Raw genomic sequence first — 26,305 nt, 5'->3', positions numbered from 1 at the left:
GCAAACGGAAGCAGATAGCTACTACCCATGCCATTGTGCTGAATGGTGTTGCTAACGATGACCCTGATGATGTCTTGCTAAGGGCTCTGAATTGTGTCAAAGCCTTTGGAAAGGTTAGGATAGTTGAGCGCTGCTTGGATACAGCTACCAAGAAGCAGTTTGTGTTGATCCAGACATCAGAGAACCTGAGAGGTCATGGTTTACCTGAGGCAGTTGGACTTTCTGAAGAGGCTGGTCCCTGGCCAGTTCAGTTTGTCCCTATTACTACTAAGGAAGAAGAAGGGTTTCAGACCAAGTTGTTGTCATTCTTGAGACAAGAGGGAAAGACTGTTGCTGATGTCAAAGGTCTGATAGGTCCTTCGGCCCTGGATATGAACACTCAGTTGGTCAGTGCCATTAGTTCTCTGGTGGATAAATGCACCAATCTGCCCTTCGAGGCTCAGGGATACCGTAAGCTCCATATGTTCTCAGGAGTGAGACCAACTCCCAGTGGGGAAGAGGAGTACGACGCCTGGGCTGAGCAGACCCTGCCTCTGCTAGAGGAATGGCAGTGCAGTGACAATGTGAAGAGGCAGAGAATAGTAGAAAGCCTTAAGGGTCCTGCTGCTGACATTGTAAGATTCTTAAAGGCGCAGAACACCTCTACTTCCTTTGACTACATGCAGGCTCTAGAAACTGCCTTTGGAACTACTGAAACCATTTCAGATTTGATGGTCAGATTCAGAAGCACATTCCAGTGTGAGGGAGAGAAGCTGTCCAGTTATCTGCTGAGAATAGACAAACTGCTGCATTGTATGTTACGGAAAAGAGGGATTGAGTTGCCTGAAATGAATCGGTTCCGCATTGAACAGGTTGTGCGAGGTGCATTGCTCAAAGACGTGACTGCTCTTCGCATACGCATGACCCATAAGTTGCGAGATCCACCTACCTTCACTGAGCTGCTAAGGGAAGTCAGAGAGGAGGAGGATATGCTTCAGGCCCGGAATGTAGCAAAGAGTGCTGTGATGTCCAAGCTTGTGACTCCTGTTACAGTTCCTACTCCTAAGGGTGATGTCAACCCTGAGATGGAACAGCTGAAGAAGGAAATAAATGTCATGAGAGCCGAGATGGCATATTTTCGGTCTAAGCCCAACACAGAAAGGGATGACGCACGGGTGCGAAAGGTTGAACACCCTGCGAAGTCTAACAGCAAAATGAATGATTCCTCTAAAGGATATCCCCATGAAGGAGATAGACCTGGAGTCTTTTGTTATAACTGTGGAAAGGATGGACATTTCAAGCGAGAATGTAGAGGTGAGGAAAATCTAAAAAAAGTAAATGACCGTCTCATAAAACTTACCAAGAAGTCGGGAAACTACAAAGGGGCACAGTAACGGAACGGCCTGCTGTCCCTGTAGTTAAGACACGTTCCGCTAAGTGCAATAATAGACGAGGGGATATGAAAGACATCATACCTGAAGGTTTAGTAGGGCAGAGTTCTGCTGTATCAATACAGATTGAAGGCATTTATACTAAAGCTATCCTCGGCACGGGTTCTCAGGTTACCATACTGTACAGATCCTTCTATGACCGATACCTGACGCATTTGCCGTTAACCCCAATCAGTCTTCTGCAGATTTGGGGCCTTAGTCCTGCTGATTACCCATATGATGGCTATTTGTCGCTGAGGTTGGAGTTCTTGGAAGCTGATGTAGGGACCACTGAGACCATTGATGCACTTGTGTTGGTTTGCCCTGACCCCATGGTGAAAGGTAAGGTTTCCATACTGGTTGGCAGTAATACACCCATAGTGAGATGACTCCTGACAAGCTGCAAAGAGCAGGGAGGTGAAAACTTCTTGAGCACCAGACACATTCACCCTGTTTTCAAAAAGGCTTTTGAGAAACTGCCTGAACTTTCTTCCGACGTAGATGATAGCAAAAGAGGAACTGTGTGGTACGTTCGAGCCAAACCTATCACCCTGCATCCTGGAGGAGTGGCTAGAATCCCTGGGATACCAAAATTCCCTGGAACGCCAGGTACTGAAGCCATTCTGATAGAGTCACCTGATGATCCTGCAGAAGAGTCACGGTTTCCAAATGAGCTTCTGGTGAGACCAGAGTTGCAGACCCCGACAGCTGTGATGTCAAGGAGAGTTACAGTGATCGTGAGGAATATGTCAGGCAAAGGAATCACATTGAGTAAAGGAATGCCGATTGCGCATCTGTTTCCTGTAAATGTACTGTCGTCACATGTGAAGGAAGAGTCCAAAGTTAACTCAACCGGAGATCTGACACCCTCCTCCTTCAACTTTGGAGATTCATTCGTTCCTAAAGAATAGAAGGACCGATTAGTCAGGAAGATGATGGAGCGGAGAGGAGTTTTCTCTACTCATGAGTTTGATGTTGGTTGTAGTAAGAGTACTCGCCATTCTATCAGAATTACCGAGGATAAACCCTTTCGGGAGCGGTCTCGACGGCTGGCACCAGCTGACATCGAAACAGTGAGACAGCACCTGTCGCAGTTAAAAGAAGCTGAGATCATTACCGAGTCCAGGGGTCCTTATGCATCTCCTATAGTGGTGGTGAGGAAAAAGAACGGAAAGATTCGGATGTGTGTGGACTTTAGGACGCTTAACAGACGTACTATTCCCAACCAATACACCGTTCCAAGAATTGAGGATGCACTGGCTTGTCTTAATGGAAGCAAGTGGTTCAGTGTGTTGGATCTCAGAAGTGGATACTACCAAATACCGATGAGTGAATCGGACAGCCTTTATATGTCCAGTTGGGTTCTACCAATTTGAAAGGATGCCACAGGGAGTTTCAGGCGCTCCAGCAACTTTTCAAAGAATAATGGAACAAACAGTTGGGGACATGAACTTGCTCGAAGTATTGGTGTACTTGGATGATATCATTGTGTTTGGGGCAACCCTTGAAGAACACGAAGCTCGGTTGCTGAAAGTGCTTGGTCGCCTGGAGGATGAAGGTCTCAAGCTATCATTGGACAAGTGTCAGTTTTGCCAAACATCCGTGTCCTATGTGGGGCATATTGTATCACAGGATGGAGTAGCCACAGATCCATCCAAGATCGAAGCTGTTACCACATGGCCCAAACCGAACACAATGACTGCCTTGCGGTCATTTCTTGGGTTCTGCGGATATTACAGGCGCTTTGTGCAGGATTACTCCAAAGTGGCCCATCCTCTGAATCAGCTGCTGGCTGGTTACCTCCCACCAGCCGAGAGGAAGAAAAAGGCTAAAGGTAAAGAGAACAAGGACTACTTCAAACCCTCTGAGCCTTTTGGTGTTCGATGGGATGAGAAATGCGAAGAGGCCTTCCACACCTTAAAGCAAAGTCTTACTCAAGCCCCCGTGTTGGCTTTTGCAAACCCACAGCTGCCATATGTGCTACACGTGGATGCCAGTCAAGAAGGGTTGGGTGGTGTGTTGTATCAGGACCAAGGAGCAGGACTGAGACCTGTAGCGTTCATCAGTCGCAGTCTTACGCCATCAGAGTGTAACTACCCAGCTCATAAGCTAGAATTCTTGGCGTTGAAGTGGGGGGGTGGTGGATAAGCTGCAGGATTATCTGTATGGAGCGAAGTTTGAAGTGAGGACAGACAATAATCCATTAACCTATGTGTTGACTTCGGCAAAACTTGATGCCACCGGCCACCGCTGGCTTGCTGCACTATCTGCTTACGACTTTAGTCTCAGGTACAGACCTGGGAACCAGAACATTGACGCAGATGCTCTGTCTCATCGCCCACACTACCAGAAACCAGAGTGGAAAGATGTTGCTTCAGCAGATGTGAAAGTAATGTGTCAGATGTCCGTGGTATCTGGACCAAAGAATTCATTTCATGCCCGAGAGATTGACCACTTGGGAGCGTCAATGCATGCTGTTCCCCAGGCATTTTGCAACCTTTCCAGTTTGGATGTACAAAACTTACCCATGTTGTGTTCATCTGAAATATCCAAAGCACAACAGGAGGATCCCTGTATTCATGAGGTGTTTTCAGCTCTCCGTCTGGGTGATATTACACAGATCGACAAATCAAAACATCCTGACTGTCGTCTGCTCCTAAGAGAATGGGACCACTTGGAAATTAAAGAGGGAGTGTTGTGTAGAATCACTCACCCACCCACTAAACCATGTCATTCACAGTTGGTCCTGCCTGAAAAGTACAGGGAAATAGTGATGAAGTCTTTGCATGATGACGCAGGTCATTTGGGAGTAGATAAGACCTATGGGTTGGTCAAGGACAGATTCTATTGGCCGCGTATGAAATCTGCGGTTGAGGAGTTCTGCAAGTCCTGTGCACGCTGTGTCCAGAGAAAGACTTTACCTAAAAGAGTTGCTCCTCTGTTTCACATGCAAAGTGATGGACCTCTAGACCTTGTCTGTATGGATTTTCTGTCCATCGAACCCGATTCCAGCAATACCGCAAATGTCTTGGTCATTACAGATCATTATACTCGCTATGCCCAAGCTTTTCCCACAAAGGATCAGAAAGCATCCACCGTTGCCAAAGTGTTGTGGGAGAAATACTTCATCCACTATGGACTGCCAAAGCGAATACACAGTGATCAAGGTAGAGACTTTGAAAGTAGACTTATACATGAGTTGTTGTCCATGCTCGGGATTGAGAAGTCAAGAACAACTCCATACTATCCTCAGGGAGATCCTCAACCTGAGCGGTTTAACCGTACTTTGTTAGACATGCTTGGAACGCTGGATTCAAAGCGAAAGAACAAGTGGAGTCGGCACATTGGACATCTTGTTCATTCCTATAATTGTACCCGAAATGACGCTACTGGTTTTTCACCGTACTACCTCATGTTTGGACGTGAAGCAAGGATGCCGGTGGATTTGTGTTTCGGAGTATCCAGTGATGGCACATCACAGAGAACTTACCTCAAGTATGTATCTGACATGAGAAAGGAATTGCAAGCTGCTTATGAACTTGCTGAGTCTGTTTCTGCCAAACAGAATAAAGGAAATAAGCAGAGGTATGACCAGAAGATCCGTTTTTTCCAACTCATGCCTGGTGACCGAGTTCTCATACGGAACCTAGGACTTCAAGGGAAACATAAGTTAGCAGACCGCTGGGCTTCTACACCTTACATTGTTGAAAGTCAAATGTCACAACTACCTGTGTTTCGGCTAAAACCTGCAGGTGGGAATGGACCCATAAAAATACTGCACCGGAATCATATCCTGCCATTGGGACAGCAAGTGCGTCTGGATCCGCCAGCGGATAATGAGCCGACACCTAGTAGGAGAACCCTGCAGAGAAGAAAAAGGAAAAAAACGAGAAACCAGGAAAACTTTGTTCCAGAAGACAGAAAACCCATGACACAGTGTGTGGATCATGAGGAACCTGATGAGTCGGAAGATGAAGAATGGGATCTATGGTACGACCTCCCAGAAAGACGCATAAGACAGAATCTGGATGAATTGTCTGAACCATTTAGCTCAGACTTGGACATGGTCTGGGAAGAACCAGATGCTTCCGAGAAGGAGATAAAAGAGACTGAAAGGCATGATAACAAAGGAACCAACGCCTCCAACGTAGTTGAAGGAACTGAAGACCGGGTATCCGAAATAAGGAGCTCACAGCGAGTTAAGAAGGTTCCTGAAAGATTGACATACAGTACACTAGGAGTGCCAAGTGTAATGATAGCCCCTACGGTTCGATATGTTACCTCCCTTTATACATGGTTGGGAAGCATGCAACCACTTATGTGTAAAGTTCATTAGTCATGGGGACATGCCTATATTTGGTAGGGGGGTGGGGGGGGGAGTGTAATACCCACTGGAAATGTTATGTACGCTAAGTATGGTTATCAATCTTTAACTTAGACACTGTATTATCATTGTTATAAATCCCTGGGTTAAAGTTGCCCATGTGAAGGTACGGCAAGAACTTTTAAGGACACAATGTGACTAAGAGCAGACTTTCCATAATTCTGCACCAGTATCAACTGTTGCAGACAGTGAGGCTGCGCAGTCTCCAGGCAGAAACCCCAGGAGGAAGGGGTGGAGTCGGGTTTTTCGAGCGGGAAACAGGAGCGACTGGAAGAAAAGGAGGGCAGGAGCTCTGAAAAGAGGGCTCAGGAGGCAAATGGCTGCCGCATCCCGTCCCGGGCTTCCAAACTCAGCCGCCGCCCTTCGTATTAGTAGCTCTGCATCCAGAACTCAAAGTGGGATTCAGTGATCGTGAAGAGAATTCAACGAAGGGGTTCGGAGTCGTAAGTCTTGCAGACATTATACATACCATGAGCTCCAACTTAAGCGCGCCAACAAAAGAGTGCACTCGAATTTGGACACAGGGACAGATTCTCCTTTGAATCCATATAAATGGAGAATGTATGGTTATTATGTCTAGATTCATTCTAATGTATGCAAATGTCTAATTTAGGTCATTGACCCGTAATCTTCTTATACTGTCTGGCGTTAAAACTATAAAGTAAGATAATTAGAATTAAGCCATTGTAGTAGTGATCTCCTTACTGGACTATAGAATACTGTCTACAACAGAGACCACATCTCACATATATCTAGAGAACCGTGAAGGGGTTACATGAGGTATCTCACTTTCCTGTGAAATGCAATGAAATAAACCTCAATAGCATGATTTGAATACAGGACTCATCTATGTTTCACCAACTATCTGACAGGAGGGGGTAGGTACCAACAGAATAACATTTCCCCCCTCTAGACTCCATCTACATAAAAATCTGTCTATACGAGTCACTTTTGAGCCAGCTTATTAGTGATGATCATTCGAAATATTAGTGTCACTTTCTAGGATCCTATTGGCAGTAATCATGTTTTATATGTTGCTTTTAAACAATAACATTAGTCTGTGGAACATGATTAAATAATTTCATCAGTCATTGTTCCATGACAAAAATGCTATTCCTTGGTCCCTGGCCACGTGACCACAAGAGGAATAGCAAAACAATGTCAAAGTGACATCATGGAGCAGTTTGAATAGATTTCCTTGGGGGGGAAAAAATCCCCTAGAAAAATGTTACCATGGTCAAAGAGTTATGTAATACAGGCAGGTGAGAAATGGAATAGCAGAAAATATATACATATTTGTCCGTGAGCAATGCGATGGGAGAGTGTAACTGGTAGTATAATAGGAGGTGTGGGGATCGTATTTCAAGGTCAGGACACACTTTGCAATACAGATGGCTCATCATTCAACCCTTCAATGTTTTACTGTGTTCTAACACCATGTAGCCTACATATTACCTTATAGAAAGTTTGTTTTATAAACTGAATGGCTGATGATTATTTTTTTCTGGCAAATTCAAACTACTCCCAAGAGGTATTCATTGTATATTCACTGGCCAACATTTAAAGTTGAAGACATTAATGGAGAGAAATAAAAAGCCCTACTTGTTGGAGATACTGCGTCAAATCAACTGCTTCCTTTTTTTCATGAACAAGGACAGATTTTCTTTCTTCCACTTTTGCAACGTCAATTTCCCCACGTCGCACTTCCCGTACTCCCAGAGGTCGCTTTCTAACGCATACACGGATTTTCTCAATCTCAGTCCATGTCTGTTCTTTCCCAGGGTTCAAATGCCTAGGAATAAAAATGTACAGAATAAATAACAATGCTAGGAACTAAAGAATCTATTAAACATAACAGTGACTACACTTCAAAAAGTATGTCATTGGCTGTAATGCAGTACGTGACATCCCGAGGTCATGAAAGGCACTATATAAATGCAATTTCTTTATTTCTTTTGTTCTAACTACTCCTTAAAAATGATGCACCATGTAGGAGAAGGCCTGCCACCGCCTTCTCAGGGCAAGTAGGGATGGACAATAAATGCACCCACACAGAGAACAATTTTTTTTAAATGTCACCAGACAAGCAAGGTAGATAAAGAAGCGCTATAGTCATTTCCTCTCAAGTGTGTATTTGAATGTCGGAGTGGCTCATCAGTCCTGAGGAAGTAGAGTACTCCATCGGCAATACCACACCAGGAGGTGCATTACCCACAATATCATTAGGCTTAGAATAGTTATGGAAAAGGACAAGGAACAATCAAACATGAAAATACTCAACTGGAGGAGGGCTAATTTCAGTGTGTTGAAAGGGGATCTGGCCCTGGTGGATTGGAATCAAAGATTGCAGGTAAAACAGTAAATGAGCAATGGGAGGCCTTCAAAGAGGAGATAGTTTGGGTACAGACTAGACACATTCCCATGAGGGGAACGGTATGTTGACCTTTATTACAAGAGGATTTCAGTACAAGAGTAAAGACGTCTTCCTGCAATTATATAGGGCCCTGGTGAGACCACACCTGGAGTATTGTGTACAGTTTTGGTCTCCTTACCTAAGGAAGGATATACTTGCCATAGAGGGAGTGCAACAAAGGTTCACCAGACTGGTTCCTGGGATGGGGGATTGTCCTATGAGGAGAGATTGAGTAGACTAGACCTATATTCTCTAGAGTTTTGAAGAATAAGAGGTGATCTCATTGAAACATACAAAATTCTTACAGGGCTTGACAGGGTAGATGTAGGGAGGATGTTTCCCCTGGCTGGGGAGTCTAGAACCAAGGGTCACAGTCTCAGAATGAGGGGTCGGCCATTTAGGACTGAGATGAGGAAAAAAAATTTCACTCAGAGGGTGGTGAATCTTTGGAATTCTCTACCCCAGAGGGCTGTGGAGGCTCAGTCGTTGAGTATATTCAAGACAGAGATCAATAGATTTTTGGATACAGTATTAAGGGAATCAAGGGATATGGGAATTGAGCAGGAAGGTGGAGTTGAGGTAGATTAGCCATGATCTTATTGAATGGCAGAGCAGGCTCGAGGGGCCGAATGGCCTACTCCTGCTCCTATTTCTTATGTTCTTATTCCCCTCTAACGTGGTTGATATGGCCCTCGACCGTGTCTGTTCCAATTCCCACACTTCTGCTCTCACCCCTTCCCCTCCCTCCCAGAACAACAATAGGGTTCCCCTTGTCCTCACCTTTCACCCCACCAGCCTCCACATTCAACGGATCATCCTCCGCCATCTCCAGCGTGATCCCACCACCAAACACATCTTCCCCTCGCCTCACCTTTTAGCATTCCAAAGGGACCGCTCCCTCCGCAACACCCTGGTCCACTCCTCAATCACCCCCAACACCCCTTCCCCTTCCCGTGCAAACACAGGAGATACAACACCTGCCCTTTTTCCTCCTCCCTTCCCACCGTCCAGGGCCCCAAACACTCCTTCCAGGTGAAACAGTGATTTACTTGTACTTCTTGCAATTTAGTATATTGTATTCGCTGCTCACGATGCGGCCTCCTCTACATTGGGGTGACCAAACGCAGATTGGGTGACCGCTTTCCAGTACACCTCCGTTCAGTCCGCAAATGTGACCCCAAGCTTCCGGTCGCCTGTCACTTTAATTCTCCACTCCACTGCCACTCTATCCTTGGCCTCTTACACTGTTCCAACGAAGCTCAACATAAGCTCGAGGTACAGCACCTCATCTTTTCATTAGGCACTTTACAGACTTCAGGACTCAACATCGAGTCCAATAATTTCAGACCATAACCTCTGCCCCTAGTTTTTCAGATGGCAGCTGTTGATGATTCTGCTATACCCATTTACACCTCTTCTCAACCAATCTTTTGTTTCTTTACTTGTCCCATTACCATCTTTGTACAATCATCCCTTTTGTCATTTAATCACTCCTGCCTTCCACCCTACCACAGACCTTCCCTTTTGTTATTTTCTCCCCCACCCCCTTTTCCTGCCCCATGCACTTGCTTAAAACCTGTTACAACTCTAACTTATTCCCGTTCTGACGAAAGGTCATCAACCTGAAACGTTCACTCGGTTTCTCTCTTCACAGCTGCTGCCTCACCAGCTGAGTATTTCCAGCAATTTTGGTTTTTATTTCAAAGCTAGAGCTCGCTGGATGACTAAAGATATAGAGATTAAAATGAAATAGAAAAAGGAGGCTTACGATAAATGTAAGGTTCATAATACACTAGAGAACCAACCTGAACACAGAAAGTACAAAGGAGAACTGAAAAAGGAAATGAGGGGCAAAGAGAGTGTATGAGTATGTGGGTAACATTAAAGGGTCCCAAAAGTCTTTTATAAACATATAAATAGTAAAAAGGTAATCAAAGGAAGGGTGGGTCCGATTAGGGACCAAAAAGGACCACTTCTTATGGAAGCAGAGGACATGGCTGAGGCACTAAATGAGTTGTTTGCATCTGTCTTCACTAAAGAAGAAGATGCTGCCAATGTTACAGTAAAGGAGGCGGTAGTAGAGAAATTGGATAGAATACAAATAGATAAAGAGGAGGTACTTAAAAGGTTGGCAGCGCTCAAAGTAGAAAGTCACCTGAACCGGATGGGATGCATCCTGGGTTGCTGAGGGAAGTAAGGGTGGAGATAGCGGAGCCTCTGGCCACAATCTTCCAATCCTCCTTAGATATGGCAGCGGTGCCAGAGGACAAGAGGATTACAAATGTTACACCCCTGTTCAAAAAAGGGGAGGGGGATAAGCCTGGCAACTACAGGCCAGTCAGCCCAATGTCGGTGACAGGGGAACTTTTAGAGACAATAATCTGAGATGAAATGAATTGTCATTTGGAAAAATATGAGTTAATAAATGACAGCCAGCACAAATTTGTTAAAGGCATATCGCATTTGACTAACTAACTTGATCGAGTTCTTTGATGAAGTAACGGAGAGGGTTGATGAAGGCAGTGTGGTTGATGTTGTGTATGTGGACTTTCAAAAGGCATTTGATAAAGTGCCACATAATAGGCAAGTTAGCAAAATTAAAGCCCATAGGCTTAAAAAGAGGCAGTGGCAGCATGGATACGAAATTGACTAAGAGACAGAAAGCAGAGAGTGGTGTACGGTTGTTTTTCAGACTGGAAGTATACAGTGCTGTCCTCCGGGATCAGTATTCGGACCACTACACTTTTTAATATGATGTGGAATTGAGTATTCAGGCCATAACTTCAAAGTTTGCTGAAGACACAAAACTCGGAAATGTAATAAACAGTGTGTAGGATAGTAACTGACTACAAGAGGACATAGACAGACTGGTGAAGTAGCAGACACATGGCAGATGCAATTTAACGCAGAGAAGTGTGAAATTATGCATTTTGGTAAGAAGAATGAGGAGAGGCAATATAAACGAAATGATACAATTTTAAAGGGGTTGCAGGAACAGAGAGACCTGGAGGTGATCGAATACTGATCCCGGAGGACAGCACTGTATACTTCCAGTCTGAAAAACAACCGTACACCACTCTCTGCTTTCTGTCTCTTAGTCAATTCCATATCCATGCTGCCACTGCCTCTTTTTAAGCCTATGGGCTTTAATTTTGCTAACTTGCCTATTATGTGGCACTTAATCAAACGCCTTTTGAAAGTCCACATACACATCAACCACACTGCCTTCATCAACCCTCTCCATTACTTCATCAAAGAACTCGATCAAGTTATTTAGTCAAACACGATTTGCCTTTAACAAATTTGTGCTGGCTGTCATCCACATCCCACAAGTCTTTGAAGGTGGTAGGGCAAGTTGAGGAACCTGTTAAAAAAGCATATGGGATCCTTGGCTTTATAGATCCTTGGCTTTATAATCAGAAGCATAGAGTAACAAAAGCAAGGAAGTTATGCTAAACCTTTAGAAAACACTGGTTAGGCCCCAGCTGGCATATTGTGTCCAATTCTGGGCACCACACTTTAGGAAGGATGTCAAGGCCTTAGAGAGGATGCAGAGGAGATTTATTAGAATGGTAGCAGAGATGAGGGACTTCAGTTATGTGGAGAGACTGGAGAAGCTGGGGTTGTTCTCCTTAGCAAAGAGAAGGTTAAGGGGAGAGTCTAACAAGCGACAGTCTAACCACCACCCCTTGACATTCAATGGCATAACCATCAGCGAATCCCCCACCATCAACATCCTAGGGGTTACCATTGACCAGAAACTTAACTGGACCAGCCACATAAATACTGTGGCAACAAGGGCAGGTCAGAGGCTAAGTATTCTGCAGCGAGTGTCTCACCTCCTGACTCCCCAAAGCCTTTCTACCATCTACAAGGCACAAGTAAGGAGTGTGATGGAATACTCTCCACTTGCTTGGATGAGTGCAGCTCCAACAACACTCAAGAGGCTCGACACCATCCAGGACAAAGCAGCCCGCTTGATTGGCACCCCATCTACCACCTTAAACATTCACTCCCTCCACCACCGGCGTACTGTGGCTGCAGTGTGTACCATCTACAAGATGCACTGCAGCAACTCGCCAAGGCTTCTTCAAAAACACCTCCCAAACCCGCGACCTCTTCCACCTAGAAGGACAAAGGCAGCAGGCACATGGGAACACCATCACCTCCAAGTTCCCCTCCAAGTCACACACCATCCTGCCTTAGAAGTATATCGCCGATCCTTCATCGTCGCTGGGTCAAAATCCTGGAAACTCCCTACCTAACAGCACTGTGGGAGTACCTTCACCACATGGACTGCAGCGGTTCAAGAAGGTGGCACACCACCACCTTCTCAAGGACAATTAGGGATGGGCAATAAATGATGGCCTTGACGCCCACATCCCATAAAAATGAATTAAAATTTTTTTTTTTTAATGAAGGTGTTTAAAATAATGAAGGGTTTTGAGAGTAAAAAAGGAGACACTGTTTTCAGTGGGAGGAAGGTCGGTAACCAGAGGACACCAATTTAAGGTGACTGGCAAAAGAACCAGAGGCGAAGTGAGGAGAATTTTTTTATGCAGCGAGTTGTTATCTGGAATGCACTGGCTGACAGGGTGGTGGAAGCAGATTCAATAATAACTTTCAGAAGTGAATTGCATAAATACTTGAAGGGGAAAAATTTGCAGGGCTATCGGGAAAGAGCAGAGGAATGGGACTAATTGGATAGCTTTTTCAAAGTGCCACCACAGGCACGAGGGGCCGAATGGCCTAATTCTGTGCTGTATCATTCTATGATTCTACGAAAGCTAGATTTTTTTCCCCCAAAATTTTTGGTATTGGGCACTTGCACACAAATGTTGACCCACTCCCAAGGACCTATTTTCACAGCAAGTGTTTCTGTGTCAGTTACCCAAAAGAAAAACAGTGTTATAATTACATAAAATGTTTTTGACTAGTAAAGAAAGACTTGCATTTATATAGCGTCTTTCATGACCACCAGACATCTCAAAGTGCTTTACAGCCAATGAAGTACTTTTGAAGTGGAGTCACTGTTGTAATGTAACTGTAGTATACAGAAACAACATGCTAGTAAATTAACAGATTAAAAAAATCTGGTAACAGATTGAAAACTGACCCCTTGGAATCCCTGCATGGACCCATTAGGATCCAGAAGCCCTGTACCCCAAGTCATCAGGGAAGCTTAATGTGCTATTTTTTGACATCATACTACATTTTAAATGGAGATACTATCATGGAAATATATTTAATACATACAGACTACGCTACCAAATTCCTAGGAAAAAAACATGTTTATTCTTATCTTGCTGGATGTCAGAGGCATTAGGAGGACTTGAATGCTCAAGAACTTGGGAGATTTTGTATGCTCAAACTCACTTCACAAAGTACCAATAGATAGCAGATATCAACCCCATCTATTTGGACGGAAATCAAACCTATGTCCCACAGAACAATGCTCAGTGTGTTGATCCACTGTGCCTTAATATTGTGGAATTTATTTTTCATAATGTAATGTAATTACATTCATACTCGAGTTTTGCTATAAAATGAATGAGTTTTGTAAAAGCTCTAAAAATCAAAAATGAGTGCATGATCTAATCTTGAAATAGTCATTACAATACCTTATGAGAGCACGTGGTAGTCCATAATTATATCCTGAAACGTGCAAAATCGTTTGTGTGTTTTGGATTTCACTATTGTCACAAACCCTTGTGTTGTTTGGTAAGAATATTGTTGGGTGACCAACTTCCCTCTCAGGAAGAGAGTGCATATCCTTTACACATAATTTGGCAGGTCGTTGGTCAACTGGTGAAGGAAGTTTCAACAATCCAGAAGCAGTATCCCGATGTTGATTTGCACAGGATGATAACTGAGGGTAACTATTGGGGTCAGACGTCTGACTGAAGTGGTCCCTTTTGTTATTACATAAGGACTCAAAGTCCAACTGTCGTCGAGGGCCAGGCTTAACTTTCTCCACATTACGTGAGCCTGCCTGGGCACGTTCTGCACCATGTTCCTCTTCTTGTACAGCTTTTATGATTTGAATGAGCTGGAACAAACGTTTTTGATCATGCAGATTGTGTATGCCCAGTACAGAATAATCATTCATGGTCAGATTAACCAGCTCCTGTGATTTCAGAAAACCCATTGCAGTAAAGTGAGTGTAATACTGTTCCAGTCCTGCTTCACACAGACATTCGTAGAGGCACGAGGACATCCTACCAAACTTATATTACCACTGGAAAATAAAAATTTGCAAATTAGATTTTCAATTTTAGTATTACTTTGGGAAATAATTCACTGAACTCAATCTTAATATTTTGGGCTCAAAAAACTAGAATCTCCCAGAAAACAAAATGGAATAAAATTATTTAACTTACTTTCTTTAATATCTTTGCTATTTTTTTTGGAGTTCTCATCAAGCAGAGGGATTTTGAGATGAAGAATAGACCACTCTTTGTGATTTCAACACAGAACATTCCTGTTAGGTACAGCACGAGTCAGAGTAAAACTCTCTACTCTGCTCCAATATTATGCCTACTCCCAAACTCAGTCTTTTACTGAAGCCATGTGAATTTTCTCATCAGTCTCTATGAAGGAGTGCCAATTCATGCCAAATTATAGGCAGTTTGTGCTTCGAACCAATAGCTACTAGGGACTGGGGCAAGGCTAGCCAAACTAATTTCAATTAGGGCCTTTTTAGTTGACAGAAAGAGGAAACTTTTATTCCATCTATCTAAACTTGATTCAAATCCAGATTCGGAATGTTAAAAGAAAGGGGTCGATTTTCAGTGTGCCGTGAGGCGGGCTTTTAGGCGTGCGGGGGGCAAAAATCCCGAATTCGGGGGTCCCGACACCATCCCGCCCAAAACCTGCCTCCACGTAAGTTTCAAAGGAGGCGGGTACCCACCCCGCACTGGGACCCGCCGACCCGAGGCGGGAAGGGATTAGTGCCAATTAACTGCCTGTTAACAGGTAGTTAACAGGCAGTTTTTAGCCTAATCCCTATTTTGAGGGGTGTCATATGGGATTCCCGACGGCTCCAAACCACGCCAGGTTAGAGCAGGTGGGCCGTCGGGTTGAAGGACTTGGAGGGGTCACGATGTCGGTGTTCAGGTGAGTGATGGGTGCATGAGTGCAAAGGTGAGTGTGTTTGGTGTGTCTAAAGTGTGTAAAGAAGTTTAAATTACCTGTACTTACCTTTATAGCCTTTCTTCCTCTAGGTTTCGGGAGTCCATCACTCAGCCGGCACTGAAAGCAAAATGGCTGCGAGCTGTCAAAAGTGACAGTCTTCAGCTTTCATTGCCGGTGAGAGTTCTAACTGAGTCTGTGTAGAAGGACTCAGGTTAGAAGTCAGACTGTCAATGTTTGACAGCTTCAAACAGCTGTGAAACACTGATATTTCATCTGTCAAGACCTCTTGACAGATGAAATTTCAGTCTGTGATGTCACCTGTTGCCGGGTGGCCCCTAATTGGCCTGCTGAGTCCGCTGGGCGGGCTCAACAAGGTCAATCAAGGGAAAATCGCGTGGATTGGCCGGACGTCGATGTAGGCGGGACTAAAACACAAAAGTTGTAGTCCTGCCTCCTTCCTGACTGCTGAATGAAAATCGACCCCAAAGTGTTTAAAATGAAGAGACTGACTAGTGCCTTTAATCTCACCTAACATTTTAATAAATGAAATGGTAACTCTGCTTTCAGATTAAACAAACCATTACACATATTGTAGACAGTAGATTCAGAATGTTAATTTAGTACTAACACCTACTATATTGAAAAAGGGTAATTAACTTTTAACTGCTTCAGTTAAAAAGAATTGCACATATTAAAGAACAAAAGAACTTGCATTTATATATCACCTTCATAACCTCAGGATCTCCCAAAGCGCTTTACAACCAATTAAGTACTTTTGAAGTTTAGTCACTTTTGTTATGTAGGGAACCACGGCAGCCAATTGCGCACAGAGTGGTGCCACAAACAGTAATGAGCGAATGATAAGGCAATCTGTTTTAGTGGGTGTCTCAACAGTTTGGAATGGCTGTGCCCTCTGATATCTACCAACATGTTGACATTAATCCAAAAAATATTTAATTGTGAGAAGTAGCGGTGGGACTGGCCCAGCTCTGGCTTCGAACCGGCCCAGATCTCCCCCTCTGGGTTTTGGCTCCTTTGCAAAATGGAATGCGTTCAGCAACAGCCACAATCCAGTTCCTAGTGGTCACGAACCCAACCCACAGCACAAAAACTGCGCCAGTTTAGTTTAGTTCCTTGTGCCCACTGCAAATGTGTTGCAGGTATTCACTTGTGCTGGTTAACACTTCCAATAGGCATCGTCAGCTCTCTAGACACTTGCCCGGGAGACTAATCTTAGTATGAGTTTGGATATTGAAAACCCTTCACTTTCCTCTTGTGGGTATTGAGGCCACAGCAGTTCCTGGGTGTCTACTCTTGCAGTTGGTGGTTTTGGGAAAACCCCAATCACTGTAACCACCAACATTTCCCTCACTGGCACTTTCATGTCTGGGCACTCATATTTCTTTGGTAGCATGACACGAGGTTAGAAGGTTATGTTGATGAGGTTAGATGAAGTAGGGTGGGAGGAGGCTCGTGTGGAGCATAAACACCGGCATAGACCAGTTGGGCTGAAGGGCCTGTTTCTGCACTGTAAATTAAACGTAATGTTGGTTGAGGGATAAATAGTGGCCAGGGCAACGAGGAGAACTCCCATGCTCTTCTTCTTCATCCATGCCTTTGTTACCTCTAGATTCATCTACTCCAATGCTCTCCTGGCCGGCCGCCCGCCTTGTATCCTCCGTAAACTTGAGCTCACCCAAAACTTTCCTGCCCATATCCTACCTCACACCAAGTCCCGTTCACCCATCATGCCTGTGCTTACTGACCTACATTGGCTCTCCGTCTGGCAACATCTCCATTTTAAAATTCTCAATTTTGTTTTCAAATCCATCCATGGCCTCGCCTCTCCCTATCTATATAACATCCTCCAGCCCTACAACCCTCAGGAGATCTCTATGCTCCTCCAATTCTGGCCTCTTGCGGATCCCCAATTTTAATCACTCCACCATTGGCGGCCGTGCCTTCAACTGCCTAGGGTCCAAGCTCTGGAATTCCCCACCTAAGCCTCTCCACCTCTCTCTCCTCCTTTAAGATGCTCCTTAAAACCTGCCTCTTTGACCAAGCTGTCCTAATATCTGCTAATGTGGGTCAATGTCAAACTTTATTTGATAATCGCTCCTGTGAAACACCCTAGGATGTTTTACTATGTTAAAGGCGCTATATAAATGGAAGTTGTTGTTGTTATGCCATGGAGCTTGCAGCCACAACCTTCTGAAGCAGAAGCAAGAGTGCTACCACTAAGCCAATATTAGATACATAATGGGACTCTGGTTTACTGAAAAACAAACTACAGTATTACGTAATAGGAAACAAACACTTCAAGGCCAAACTCAGTGGTTAATTTTCAGCAAAGGTTCAAAGCCGGTGTGCATCTTGTTCATACCAAGAGCAATTGTAATCGGTCCAGGGAGTAGACTTATTTAAGTCACAGTGTTCTCACTAGGTTATTTACATTCTGGCATCCATATAGAACGGAGGCATCACACTTAAGCCAATGTACTTTAATGTTGCACAAAGGGTTTTTAAGCGATACATTTAAATCATCACCTCAAAATGATATCTAGACTCGACTATTCCAATGCTCTCCCGGCCGGCCTCCCACCTTGCATCCACCGTAAACCTGAGCTCATCCAAAACTCTGGTGTCCATATCCTAACTCACACAAAGTCCCATTCATCCATCACGCCTGTGCTCGCTAATCTACAGGTAAAGGTAAATCATGCTTGACTAATCTACTGGAATTTTTTGAGGATGTAACTGGTAAAATAGATAAGGGAGAACCAGTGGATGTGGTGTATTTGGACTTTCAGAAGGCTTTCGATGAGGTCCCACATAAGAGATTAACATGTAAAGTTAAGGCACATGGGATTGGGGGCAAGGTATTGACTTGGATAGAGAACTGATTGGCGGACAGAAAGCAAAGAGTTGGAATAAACGGGTCGTTTTCCGAGTGGCAGGCAGTGACTAGTGGGGTACCGCAAGGATCGGTCCTAGGACCCCAGCTGTTCACAATATATATTAATGATCTGGACGAGGGAATTGGATGTAATATCTCCAAATTTTCAGACAACACAAAGCTGGGTGGGAGGGTAAGCTGTGAGGAGGATGTCGTGAAACTCCAGTACGATTTGGACAGGTTGGATGATTGGGCAGAAACATGGCAAATGCACTATAATGTGGATAAATGTGATGTTATCCACTTTGGTGGCAAAAACAGGAAGGCAGATTATTTTTTGAATGGCAATAGATTGGGAGAAGGGGAAGTGCAAAGAGACCTGGGTGTTCTTGTGCACCAGTCGCTGAAGGTAAGCATGCAGGTGCAGCAGGCAGTTAAGAAGGCAAATGGTATGTTGGCCTTCGTAGCAAGAGGGTTCGCGTACAGGAACAAGGATGTCTTGCTACAGTTGTACAGGGCCTTGGTGAGACCGCACTTTGAGTATTGTGTGCAGTTTTGGTCGCCTTACCTGAGGAAGAACGTTCTTGCCATGGAAGGAGTGCAGCGAAGATTCACCAGGCTGATACCTGGGATGGCAGGAATGACGTATGAGGAGAGATTGTGTCGATTGGGCTTATACTCGCTGGAGTTTAGAAGATTGAGAGGGGATCTCATCGAAACCTATAAAATTCTGTCAGGCCTGGACAGACTAGATGCAGGAAGGATGTTTCTGATGGCCGGGGAGTCCAGAACCAGGGGTCATAGTCTAAGGATAAGGGGTAAGCCATTTAGGACTGAAATGAGGAGGAATTTCTTCACCAAGAGAGTGGTGAACCTGTGGAATTCTCTGCCACAGTGGAGGCCAGTTCATTAAATATATTCAAGAAAGAGTTGGATATATTTCTTAAGGCTAAAGGGATCAAGGGATATGGGGAGAAGGCAGGGACAGGGTACTGAATTTGGATGATCAGCCATGATCTCATTGAATGGCGGAGCAGGCTCGAAGGGCCGAATGGCCTACTCCTGCTCCTATCTTCTATGTTTCTATGTTTCTACACTGACTCCCGGACCGGCAACGCCTTGAATTATATCATCACCTCAAAGTGACCAGGGCCTAAAATAAATCTAGTGTCAGTAATGGTGACCATGAAACTACTGGATTGTCGTAAAAACCATCTGGTTCACGAATGTCCTTTAGGGAAGAAAATCCACCTTCCTTACCCAGTCCGGCCTATATGTGACTCAAGACCCACAACAGTGTGGCTGACTCTTAACTGCCCTCTGAAATGGCCTAGCAAACCACTCAGTTGTATCAAAATGGCTACGAAAAACTAGAAGAATAATAAAACCGGACGGACCACCTGGCATCGACCTAGGCACCTGATTCGGACGTGATAATGGCACAACCAGCCCAGTCGACCCTGCAAAGTCCTCCTCACTGGCAACCTGTGCCAAAATTGGGAGAACTGTCCCACAGACTAGTCAAGTAACAGCCTGACAGTCATACTCGCAGAATCATACCTTTTCAGCCAATGTCCCAGACGCCTCCATCACCATTCCTGGGTATGTCCTGTCCCACCGGCAGGGCAGATCCACCAGTGGTAGACAGTTGGGAGGGAGCGGCCCTGGGAGTCCTCAACATTGACTCTGTACCACATGAAGTCTCATGGCATCAGATCAAATATGGACACGGAAACCTCCTGCTGATTACCACCTACTGCCCTTCCTCAGCTGATAAATCAGTACTCCTCCATGTTGAACACCACTTGGAAGAAGCACTGAAGGCAATGTACTCTGGGTGGGGGACTTCAATGTCCATCATCAAGAGTGGCTCGATAGCACCACTACTGATCGAGCTGGCCGAGTCCTGAAGGACATAGCTGCCAATTCTGGGCCTGTAGCAGGTGGTGAAAGAACCAACACGAGGGAAAAACCTACTTGACCTTGTCCTCACCAATCTACCTGTCACAGATGCATCTGTCCATGACAGTATTGGTAGGAGTGACCACCGCACAGTCCTTGTGGAGATAAAGTCCTGTCTTCGCACTGAGGACACCCTCCATCGCGTTGTATGGCACTACCACTGTGCTAAATGGGATAGATTCAGAACAGATCTAGCAGCTCACAACTGGGCATCCAGAAGGCGCTGTGGGCCATCAGCAGCAGCATAAATGTATTCCACCACAATCTGTAACCTCATGGCCCGGCATATTCCTCACGCTACCATTGCAATCAGGCCAGGGGACCAACCCTGGTTCAATGAGGAGTGTAGAAGAGCGTGCCAGGAGGTGCCAATCTGGTGATGCTACAACACAGGACTACATGCATGCTAAACATCAGAAGCAGCCTGCTCTTGACAGAGCTAAGTGATCCCACAACCAATGGATCAGATCAAAGCTCTGCAGTCCTGCCACATGCAGTTGCGAATGCAGGTGGACAATTAAACAACTAACGGCAGGAGGAGGCTCCATGAACATCCCCATCCTCAATGATGGCAGAGCCCAGCACGTGAGTGCAAAAGACAAGGCTGAAACATTTGCAACCATCTTCAGCCAGAAATTCCGAGAGGATGATCCATGTCGGCCTCTACCTGAGGTCTCCACCATCAAGGACGCCAGTCTTCAGCCAATTCGATTCACTCCACGTGATACCAAGAAATGGCTGAGCGCACTGGATACAGCAAAGGCTATGGGACCCAACAACATCCCGGCTGTAGTGCTGAAGACTTGTGCTCCAGAACTAGCCAAGCTGTTCCAGTAGAGGTAGAACACTGGCATCTGCCAAACAATGTTGAAAATTGCCCAGGTATGTCCTGCCTACAAAAGCAGAACAAAGACAATCCAGACAATTATCGCCCCATCAGTCTACTCGCAATTATCAGCAGTTGCTAACAAGGGAAATTAGGGATAGCATAAGATCCAAGGAGAGGACATATAAATTGGCTAGAAAAAGCAATAATCCTGAGGATTGGGAGCAGTTTAGGAGTCAACAAAGGAGGACAAAGGGATTAATTAAGAAAGGGAAAATAGAATATGAGAGTAAGCTAGCGTGGAACATAAAAACTGACTGTAAAAGCTTTTATAGATATGTGAAGAGAAAAAGATTGGTGAAGTCAAGCGTAGGTCCCTTACAGTCAGAATCAGGGGAATTTATAATGGGAAACAAGGAAATGGCAGGCCAACTGAATACATACTTTGGTTCTGTCTTCACAAAGGAGGACACAAATAACCTCCCAGAGATGCCGGGGAACATAGGGTCTGATGAAAGGGAGGAACTGAAAGAAATCAGTATTTGTAGGGAAATGGTGTTAGGAAAATTGATGGGACTGAAGGCGGATAAATCCCCAGGGCCTGATGGTCTACATCCCAGGGTACTTAAGGAAGTGGCCCTAGAGATAGTAGATGCATTGCTGGTCATCTTCCAGAACTCGATAGACTCTGGAACGGTACCCATGGATTGGAGGGTAGCTAATGTTACCCCACTATTCAAAAAAGGTGGTAGAGAAAAAGTGGGGAATTATAGACCGGTAAGCCTGACATCGGTAGTGGGGAAAATGCTAGAGTCTATTATAAAAGATGTAATAGCAGAGCACTTGGAAAGCAGTGACAGGATCGGACAAAGTCAACATGGATTTACAAAAGGTAAATCAAGCTTGACTAATCTACTGGAATTTTTTGAGGATGTAACTGGTAAAATAGATAAGGGAGAACCAGTGGATGTGGTGTATTTGGACTTTCAGAAGGCTTTCGATAAGGTCCCACATAAGAGATTAGCGTGCAAAATTAAGGCACATGGGATTGGGGGCAAGGTAATGACTTGGATAGAGAACTGGTTGGCGGACAGAAAACAAAGAGTTGGAATAAACGGGTCGTTTTCCGAGTGGCAGGCAGTGACTAGTGGGGTACCGCAAGGATCGGTCCTAAGACCCCAGCTGTTCACAATATATATTAATGATCTGGATGAGGGAATTGGATGTAATATCTCCAAATTTACAGACGACACAAAGCTGGGTGGAAGGGTAAGCTGTGAAGAGGATGTCGTGAAACTCCAGTACGATTTGGACAGGTTGGGTGATTGGGCAGAAACATGGCAAATGCACTATAATGTGGATAAGTGTGAGGTTATCCACTTTGGTGGCAAAAACAAGAAGGCAGATTATTATTTGAATGGCAATAGATTGGGAGAAGGGGAAGTGCAAAGAGACCTGGGTGTTATTGTGCACCAGTCGCTGAAGGTAAGCATGCAGGTGCAGCAGGCGGTTAAGAAGGCAAATGGTATGTTGGCCTTCGTAGCAAGAGGGTTCGAGTACAGGAACAAGGATGTCTTGCTACAGTTGTACAGGGCCTTGGTGAGACCGCACCTTGAGTATTGTGTGCAGTTTTGGTCACCTTACCTGAGGAAGGATGTTCTTGCCATGGAGGGAGTGCAGCGAAGATTCACCAGGCTGATACCTGGGATGGCAGGAATGACGTATGAGGAGAGATTGTGTCAATTGGGCTTATACTCACTGGAGTTTAGAAGATTGAGAGGGGATCTCATCGAAACCTATAAAATTCTGTCAGGTCTGGACAGACTAGCTGCAGGAAGGATGTTTCTGATGGCCGGGGAGTCCAGAACCAGGGGTCATAGTCTAAGGATAAGGGGTAAGCCATTTAAGAGGAGGAATTTGAGGAGGATTTTGAGGAGGAATTTCTTCACCCAGAGAGTGGTGAACCTGTGGAATTCTCTACCACAGAGGGCGGTGGAGGCCAGTTCATTAAATATATTCAAGAAAGAGTTGGATATATTTCTTGAGGCTAAAGGGATCAAGGGATGTGGGGAGAAGGCAGGGACAGGGTACTGAAGGCAGGGACAGGGTACTGAAATTGGATGATCAGCCATGATCTCATTGAATGGCGGAGCAGGCTCGAAGGGCCGAATGGCCTACTCCTGCTCCTATCTTCTATGTTTCTATGTGATGGAAGGTGTCGTCGACAGTGCGATCAAGCGGCAGTTACTCACAAATAAATTGCTCACCGATGCTCAGTTTGGATTCTGCCAGGGCCACTCGGCTCCAGACCTCATTACAGCCTTGGTCCAAACATGGACAAAAGAGCTGAATTCCAGAGGTGAGGTGAGAGTGACTGCCCTTGGTATCAAGGCTGCATTTGACCGAGTGTGGCATTAGGAAGTCCTAATAAAATTGAAGTCAATGGTAATCAGGGAGAATACTCTCCACTGGCTAGAGTCATACCGAGTACAAAGGAAGCTGGTTGTGGTTGTTGGAGGCAATTCCTCTCAGCCCCAGGACATTGCTGTGTAAGCTGCTATTCACACTGCTATACATGTAATAAAACCGCTGCTACCATGTGGAGATTGAAATTGCGAACGAATTGTGAGATGATAACGGACAAATTCAAAATGGAGGAAGTCAGCATGGGGTCCTTTGTCTGTAAGGATTCAAAATGGAGGTGGTCAGCACATGGTCCTTGTTTGTGAGGCCACATGGACAGGAATGAGAAACACCGGATGAAGAAGTCCCGTCCCCACACACATCACAGGAACATGAACGTGTCATGCAGAAGGAACTCCAATTAGGGAAGGCTGGGAGTGAAATTGACCTATCAGAGGGAGGCAGATGGAGAAATACGAGGGGGCCCATGCCGGAGGGCACTATAAAGGAGAGACACAGAAGCAGGAAAATTAGAAAGACAAAGGGAGCCGTTTTGAAATGGCCAGTCGACGTGTGCAGCCTACCACTGATCATCCGAGGAGGAGTTTATGTATGTATGTATGAAGGTCAGACATAGAGCATATGAATTGCTGGGAGTACTTCTATGTATGGGGATACTTTTATGTACGAAACTGTGGGCATATGAATTACCGGGGCAAATTAATATACTGTGGGTGTATGCATTGCCGAGGGTGTTTCTATGTAAGCTTGAATTTTTAAACTAGTGTGAATAAAGACCACTTTTATTGATCACAAACTTATCTGTCATCGTTATGCTTATTTGTAATTCTCGAGGTCCGAACAGTAGTAGGAGAAAGTCTTACAGCTGCAGAAGTTCTTCAGGGCAGTGTCCTAGGCCCAATCATCTTCAGCTGCTTCATCAATGACCTTCCCTCCATCATAAGGTCAAAAGTAGGGATGTTCGTTGATGATTGCACAGTGTTCAGTTCTATTTGCAACTCCTCAAATAATGAAGCAGTATGTGCGCGCATACAGCAAGACCCGGACAACATTCAGGCTTGGGTTGATAAGTGGCAGGTTGTGGCGGATCGCCACCTAAACGGGCGCAATCCACTTTTCCGTCCGTGGACAATAAATCGGGCACCTTGCCTTTAAGAAGCATGCTGCCTTTAAGGCATGACAAAGGAGCGGACGTCGCCCTCAGTGTGTACACAAAAGCACGGGCGTCGCCCTCATTCTGTTTTCGGGTTTAGCAGAGAGAAGAGCTGGGGCAGCCATCTCTCAAGAGAATGTAATAAAAAGTCATGTGTTCCTCAGATCGGTTCGGCCTCCATTCGTGTTCCGCGGCAGCCTCAACATTGGTGACCCCGACGCTCAGAACGTATTCTGAGCACTGCAATGGCGGACACGAACGCAGTTTCCGTGAAACTGCCGGAGTTTTGGGAAAACCAGCCCGAAGCCTGGTTCCTCCAAGCTGAGTCCCGATTCCGGCTGCGATGCATCACCACAGATGGGACGAAGTATGACTACCTCGTCGCATCACTCGGTAGCTCCACAGTCACGAAGGTCTGGATAGCGCTGCAGAACTCACCAGAGGAGGGCAAGTATGCACATCTTAAGGCCGCGCTCCTTAAAAAATGTACGACCTCGACATACCAGCAAAACTGCCGCCTCCTCGACCTTCCAGGCCTCGGTGACGCCTCACCATCAGACCTCCTCTCCCACATGCTCTCACTCACCGACGAGAGCCCACCCGGTCCCTCTTCCGCACGCTGTTCATCCGCCAGCTACCTCCCAGCATCCGCCCAGCGATCGTGGCGTCCGGCCTCACGGACCTAGAAGCCCTGGCCGACGAGGCCGACAAGCTGCTGTCCGCTCACTCCAGCCGCGACGTCGCTCCGGACTTGGCAGCCACAGCCTGGGCGCGCCCCTCACCGGCCACCACGCGGCCACAAGGCCCAGCCACGGGGCCCACGTGCCCCACAAACCCAGGCTACTGTTACTACCACGCACGGTTCGGCGCCAGGGCACAACGGTGCACACCTCCCTGCTCCTTCAAGTCCGCCCCCGTACCAGCCCCCGCGATGGCCGTGGGCCACGCCGGCTCCCTGCTGTACGTCACGGATGACAAAACCGGCCGCCGGTTCCTGTGCGACACTGGAGCTCAGCACAGCATCAGCCCGGCCTCCGCCCTCGACATCCAAAAGGGCGAACGAGGACAGGCGCTGGCTGCCGCTAACGGCTCGGACATCCGGACGTACGGCACCCGCACAGTCACCCTCGACCTCGCTGGTCGCCGCTACCGATGGGAGTTCATCACTGCCAAGGTACTCTCCCCTCTCATCGGCGCAGATTTCCTGTGCGCCCACGGCCTACTGGTAGACATCCCTCGACACCGCCTCGTGGACATGAACACCATGTCCCCCATCCTGGGCGCCATGGCCCCCCGTCAACCCGCCGACATGGCGTCACAGTGCCACGCCCGGGCCATGGATGACTACTCGGCACTCCTGGCCGAATTCCCGGCCCTCACCAACCCGACCTTCTCCACGGAGGTCGCCAAACACGGGGTGGAACACTTCATCCCCACCACAGGCCCCCCAGTGTACGCCCACGCCCGCAGGCTGGACCCGGCCAAACTGGAGATCGCGCGGACCGAGTTTGCCACTATGGAACAGCTAGGCATCATCCGCCGCTCCAACAGTCCCTGGGCCTCCCCACTCCACATCGCCCCCAAACCAGGCGGGGGTTGGCGCCCCTGCGGGGATTACCGCCGCCTCAACGACGCCACCACCCCTGATCGGTACCCCGTGCCGCACATTCAGGACTTCTCGGCTAGAGTGGCCGGCCGCTCAGT

At 46.1% G+C, this 26,305-nt stretch overlaps 1 protein-coding gene across 2 annotated transcripts in view; it reads right to left on the bottom strand.

Annotated features, from left to right (window-relative positions):
- Positions 1-26,305, bottom strand: part of LOC147123495 (kinesin-like protein KIF24) — a 148,885-nt gene that overhangs the window by 61,143 nt on the left and 61,437 nt on the right. For both annotated transcript variants that reach the window (XM_085973765.1, XM_085973762.1), the window contains exons 2-3: positions 13,828-14,444; positions 7,396-7,585 (exon numbers count right to left, since the gene is read on the bottom strand). In XM_085973765.1, coding sequence (XP_085829891.1) covers positions 7,396-7,585; positions 13,828-14,423 — 786 coding nt within the window. In that variant the 5' untranslated portion in view covers positions 14,424-14,444. The remainder of the gene's footprint in view (positions 1-7,395; positions 7,586-13,827; positions 14,445-26,305) is intronic.

This window comes from Somniosus microcephalus, chromosome 2, assembly GCF_052327205.1.
Source record: "Somniosus microcephalus isolate GS21.2 chromosome 2, FLI_Smic_1.0, whole genome shotgun sequence".
Classification (NCBI taxonomy): domain Eukaryota; kingdom Metazoa; phylum Chordata; class Chondrichthyes; order Squaliformes; family Somniosidae; genus Somniosus; species Somniosus microcephalus.
Note: the sequence above shows the minus strand (reverse complement) of the source record. Positions and strands in the feature narration are given on the sequence as shown.